The sequence below is a fragment of the Physeter macrocephalus genome, chromosome 1 (assembly GCF_002837175.3).
Source record: "Physeter macrocephalus isolate SW-GA chromosome 1, ASM283717v5, whole genome shotgun sequence".
Lineage (NCBI taxonomy): Eukaryota > Metazoa > Chordata > Mammalia > Artiodactyla > Physeteridae > Physeter > Physeter macrocephalus.
This window is the reverse complement of record NC_041214.2, coordinates 53,191,591-53,197,959: the sequence shown is the minus strand read 5'-3', so window position 1 is coordinate 53,197,959 and position 6,369 is coordinate 53,191,591. Positions and strand designations below refer to the sequence as shown.

The following is a 6,369-nucleotide window of genomic DNA, read 5'->3' as shown; positions in this document are numbered from 1 at the left end:
CACTATTGAAAATTAAAGTTTTATTCCTAAAGTAGGGACAATATAAAGCTAGCACTTCCAAGAACATTCAGAAGAAAATTGCTAAGAACACAGTATTGATTTAATAACAAGCGATTGGTCTTAGGTGTATTACTCAGCACCATTACTTTCTCCGTTCAAACAACCAAAACTAAACAAATCAAATGCAATGCTATTTATTTTTTGTTGATTTTCACAGGTGATCCTTTGATGTTGAGTTTGTCCACAAAAACATTTGATCTTCTTCCACGTTCAATGGCTGGACTTTGATGCAGTTTCTCCCTGAGAAATATACATGTGAACATTAATACCATTTTTAAATGGTCATTAAAAAAATCAATACAAACATGATACAGACCACTGTAATTTAAGGTGAGTTTTATCCTAAAGGTTCCTTAAGAGCTTTGAAAAACATATGGCAGACTATTTCATTTAACATTTAAGAAAGCAACAGCTGCTTTCCTGAGATAGATTTAACTGTTTACCGTTGAACCATGCTGTCCAACATGGTAGCCACTAGCCACATCGTTTACATTTAAATTAATTAAAATAAAATAAAATTTAAAAATTCAGTTCCTCAGCTGCATTGTTTACATTTCAAGTGTGATTCAGTAGCCACATGGGGCTACTGGCTACCATATTGGACAGTACAGATGCATAACATTTTCGTCATTGCAAAAAATCATTTCAGAAAGCTCTATTGGACAGTGCTGGTTTACAGAAAATGTCACTGATAGGCCATAAATTTGTAGATCATCTATAAGGAGCATGCTTTTCTCTAACTGGGACCTGGATTTCATAGTCAAACTTAGCACTGTTAGGTTTTTATCAATAAACTTTTCTAAGTGAGACAAATATTATCTAAAATTAATATGAGAGCAAGTTTTCTAAAGAAAACATTGGGGGTCTAAATTCCTAAACAAGTATTTTAAAATAAAAGATGCTAGCACATGAAATTCTGCACAAGTCTTCTAATTTACTTGGTACCCACTTGTCGACCGCTGGTTCTGGGAAGGCTTCCACCTTCTGCAGCAATTCTCCACTCTCTTAGAGCCTAGAACAGATTCCTGTTTTAAGGCCTACTGAGCCCTCTCTCTCTCTCGAGTCTAATTTTCAATAGGAATTAGGTAGTGTTTTCAATTTTTCCCCCGGAGTATCAAATAAAACTGTAACTCTAGAATATATACTAAATGTGTCAAAATCTCTATAATCTCTATAAAAGTGTGGTTTCAGCACGTTCATATTTCGCAGCTATTCCAAACGGTAATTCCAAAGGAGGCTAAAGTTTTTGCAAAACTCTTCCAAAATATTTGATATCTAATACAGATACTGTTACATATTATACAAGGGTCTAAAAATCTTTTTACCATTAAATGCTCAATTTTGACTTGTTAGGGAAGTTTTGTTCAGCCTTTTAGCTACAGTTCCTCTCCCCTTACCATATCCCTAAACACCAATATCTTTACCTGGTACAAAATGTATGACTCCTATTCTATCCAGATGAAAATCTGTTTCACAAGAATAACTGCATTATAGTATATTGCTTTACCTTAGGATTTTAGCCCCATTGTCTAAAGCATAATTTGCTAGTGAGGTACTAGTCATATAATCCTAAAATACTATTGGTTTTCAGATACAAATTTAAATTTGTGTTGGAATACTCAGAAATAATATAAAGTTATTACATCTTTCACAAAAGATATTATTGATACAAACAACTTGGATGTTAATCAAAACTTCCTGATAACAGAGGTAAAATTACATAACTTCTCTTCTAATTTGTCTTTCAAAAACACAGTTTAGTTTAGAAATAACTTTTACCTTCTTTTAAGTTCTCGGGATCCTGAATTCTCATGGCCAATGCTTCTCATCCTAGAGTTTTCTAGATTGTGCCATTGTCCCCTTGGTTGGTACTTTAGAACCTCATTTTGCCACTCATCATCAAAAGCATGAGCATCACCTACATCAAATATCGAAATAAAGGGGTAAGTATTAAGGTATCAGCTGTCAGTAATTGCCTTGCTCCCCACACATTTCACTCTAGCCTGGTGTTTCCATCAGCCTAACCTTAAAGTAGAAGCAGGAAACTGCTTCAAATAAAAAGGTCTTTGACTCAGAGTAATATTTCCTTTTCTCTTTGTTCCTCTCCTATTCCTGTTGATAATTTGGTTATTGATGATCTTGATTTTCACACATCTGCCTGGATATCACATTACCTATCCAATGGACCCCATGACACAGCAACACTAACAGGCTTTCTTCCTGGGTCATCTCATGGTGATCCTGCTCTTCCTCTTACTGGGAGGACACTCCTCCTGTGCCTAGCACTTCCTGTCCTCAGTTGCCAAACTCACAAGCTTCTTTTTCAATTTCCTGAGACAGGTTATTCATCTGACAATTCATGTTGTTATGAAGTAGGTAATGTAAATTCCATAGTAACAATAAGTAAATGATAATACTTGTTCTTTCAGATTGCCTTTATAATAATGTGTTACTTTACTAAAATTTTCTTCAGTATGTTCATTATTGTGACGTACTCTGTATATATTTAAATATGACCAAATTACAAAGGTTAAAATTAAAGAGAGGTTAAGATGTTGTGGCTTCCATCTCATTGCATAAGAATAATTTTATCCAGCTCCAACCTTAAGAGAATTTCTTTTTCTAAAATCATATAATTTAAACCCTTTACTACGATAAAACATTTTTATTCAAAATATTTTCTAAAAACAGGAAATGAATACAGCTTAAAAACTATAATGAAAAAAGTTAGGAAGTCTTAAATGAGTTGAAGAACGAATATAAAATCTAAGAAATGGAAAGATTTGCTTGATATATATGTGATTTATTATCTAACAACACCAGAAATTTAAATCTTATCTATACAAAAGCCTAAGTGCTCAACAATACAGAATAGTTGAAATAAATTATGGCCAATTCATGATAAAACTTTTAGGTAACCATCTAGGATGTTTCTGAAAAGTAACATCATAGGTGACTGTTCACAATTATAGTGGGGAATTAAAATAAGCACAATATAAACTATATAGACAGTAAAATACAAATTTTGAAAAACAGTATGTGTGATTGTATGTTTATATATATCAATACATAAAACTATTAGGAAGAAATACACTAAAACATTAATAGTAGTTATTTTGGGTTGGAGTTATGAATAATTTTAATTTTCTTTATACTTTTTTATATTTTTTGAATGTACTTCTTTGATATCAGAAATAAATAAAAACTCGATTTCCTACTGATAGTCTTACTAAAAAACAATTCAAAAGATTCCATTTTCCAAGTATAAAACAAAAAAATAAATGATACTCAACATTAACAAAAATCACTATAAAAAACAGATCTACAATGAAACACTGAAACCACAATTTTATTACTATTTTGATAACGTATTCTCTACATTTACAATTCATAAACTGTCTGAAACAACGTCATATAAGATGTTTCTATAAAAAATATTCACCAAGTTCTACTGGTACAGCTGCTATTTTAACTTTGAGAGGAAGAATGCTATTTTCTCTGATAACTTACTTTCATTCATATTGATGAACTCTTGATTGACCTCTTCATCTCCAGTCTTCTTGTTCTTTGACTTTTTAATGACATGAGCTCGGTCACGGAGGTGATGACCAACAGCCATTTTTTCTAGTCCACTCTCAGAATCTCTCAGTGCTCTCCTAGTTTCCTTTACCTGTGAAAATGATGAAAATAATAATTAGTTATTATTTAAATAAATGTAGACTGTAAACTCCTCAGAACCTGTTTACCGATAGAGGTAAGAATATAAATCTACTGCTCTAAAAATAATGGGTACTCAGTTCCACTACCAACTTGTAGTAAAATTATGGTAATAGTTCTCTGATATTTCCTGAACTGCTTACAATTAAAATGTCTAGGACAAATAGAACCAATATAATTATTAAAACAAAGAATAATTTAATTATATTAAACTTAGTGCCTTCAACACTGTCCTTGACAATTAATAGATGGGAGTACATACTAGCATTCCTACAAGAAAGGGCAACTAATTATTCAGCACTCATGAAATGACTTATATATACTATTTTCATTTAAGTCACCCGTTAGACAGGCAAACCCAAATTTTCTTTACTATAAGTACTAACAAGGAAGTGGAGAAATGGGAACTCATACCAAAGTCTGTGGGAGCTTATTGTCTCAATCACTGTGTGATAATAACTTGGTGATTTCTAGGTAAGGATGAAGACACACATCTCTAGCCCTTTTGCATGAGGAGACAGGTATAAAGCATTCCTAGCATTCCTAGCCCTTTTGCACGAGGAGACAGGTATAAAGATGAATAGGTGAAAAATTATAAACACCTAAATATCTATCAATAGAAAAATAGATTAAAAAACTGTGGTATATTCATATTTTAGACATTTATATAGAAGATAAATAAGAAACCAGAGCTACACATATCAACTTGAATAAATCTCAGAAGCAATTACTGAGCAAAGTCAAGCTGCAGAGGACACATGCAGTATGAAACCATTTATACAAAGTTTAGAAACCTGTAAAATCATTCACTGTATTGTATATGAAGCATACATAAGTAATAAAATTATAAAAGCATGCATGAAAATGATAAATTCCAGGTACAGGCATACCTTAGAGATACTGCGGGATCTGTTCTGGACCACCGCAATGAAGGGAATATTGCAATAAAGTGAGTCACATGATTTTTTTGGTTTCTCAGTACACATAAAAGTTATGTTTATACTATACTGCAGTTATTAAGTGTGCAGTAGCATTATGTCTAAAAAAGCAATGTACATACCTTAATTTAATAACACTGTATTGCTCAAAATTGCTAACTATCATCTGACACACAGGGTTGCCACAAACCTTTAGTTTGTTGAAAACACAATTTATCTGTGAAGTGCAATAAAGTGAAGCCCAATAAAACGAGGTATGCCTGTATAAGAAAATGGTTGTCTTTGGGGGATGGAGAAAGGGAAAAGGAAGAGGAGGGAGGAGTATATCGGAAGCTTTAACTGAATCTGTAACATCTTTGCTTAAAAAGAAAGCAAAACAAGAGACAACTTAAAGTAAATAGAGAAAAGTGTTAATGATTTGACTAAACTGGATTGAAAGAGTATGGGGTACTTATATTATTCTCTATGTCCTTTCTGTATACTTGAAATATTTGATGAGTTAAAAAATTCATTTACTTCAAATAGAAACTAAAAGTAGACATTTATTTCATGAAACAAAGACTTCTTATAGTGTCTACTTACTTTGTCAACATGTAAAGCTAATAAACATCCATGGATATTAACATGAAAAAAGGCACCTGGGGCAGGGATGGAGGTAGGTGGGGGAGACAAAGAATGCCTTAAAATAAATAAATAAGTACAGTTAGTTTTATTGCTTTTCACACTGACCTGTGTTTTCTCCCCCCATCCCTTCCCCCGACCAGTACCAGGTCAAATTTTAATAGTTAAAATTTGCTATAGGTGATCTATGATTCCACAACTTTATAAAGTTCCAAGAAAATACTTACTCCTCCTGGAGCCCTGCGGGTTTGAGTTGAGGCCTGGAAAACCTTTGGTGGTTCATCTCCTACTTTGGAATAAGTCATAACTGAGGAAGAACTAAATGAATGTCCATTTGGATCCGTTGAAAGGTGACCCTAGAGGTAAATATAAATTGTAAATCCAGTGGGTTCAGTCAAATACGAAGAAATAATGTCAGAGGATTCAAATAAAGTAACAACACTAGCTAGGAGTTCTACTAAAGATAGTATATATGATCAGTATGATGTCCAAATGGTACCCCCATGAAGGCCCTAACCTCCTTCCATTTTAGGTACCAATTCACACTCTCTTTGTAAGGAATAATAAATAACAAGTGATTCATTTAGAAATCCTCAAATCTTTGAGGTCAAAGACTTGTGGCTTAAATTTATAGATGCCGTGCCCTGAAGCATGTAATACTTTTATAGTCAGTGGTTGACTTTTGTGTGCAATTTTGCCAATGTTGAGCCAATTAGCCATATGCCAAGAAGTTTTATACCTTCTGTGGGTACCAACTGCTACATTTCTAAAATCATTAATAATGTCCTAGATTTGGACATTCTGAAATGATCCTTAGATTTCAAACTGGATGACTAAAATAATATGGGTGGTCTTCATACTGAATCAAGTTATTTTGATTAATATCATGAGTAGATAAGTAAGAGTATTAGTACTAGTTTATAAGTGTTTGGACTGTATGAATCTAATCCAGTGCCTAAACATCATTCCTGAAATTTCTATTTTCAGTTATTTTTATTTTTATTTATTTATTTATTTATTTTTTTGCGGTACG

At 32.8% G+C, this 6,369-nt stretch overlaps 1 protein-coding gene across 5 annotated transcripts in view; it reads right to left on the bottom strand.

Moving 5' to 3' along the window:
* Positions 1 to 6,369, bottom strand: part of MLF1 (myeloid leukemia factor 1) — a 30,055-nt gene continuing 23,686 nt past the window's right edge. For 3 of the 5 annotated variants that reach the window (XM_028490485.2, XM_028490482.2, XM_028490487.2), the window contains 4 exons: positions 5,564 to 5,692; positions 3,571 to 3,730; positions 1,840 to 1,978; positions 1 to 300 (listed from right to left, as the gene is read on the bottom strand). In XM_028490485.2, coding sequence (XP_028346286.1) covers positions 195 to 300; positions 1,840 to 1,978; positions 3,571 to 3,730; positions 5,564 to 5,692 — 534 coding nt within the window. In that variant the 3' untranslated portion in view covers positions 1 to 194. Of the gene's footprint in view, positions 301 to 1,009; positions 1,073 to 1,839; positions 1,979 to 3,570; positions 3,731 to 5,563; positions 5,693 to 6,369 lie in introns of all 5 variants that reach the window. The other 2 variants (XR_003680116.2, XM_055081768.1) reach the window with 2 other exon arrangements.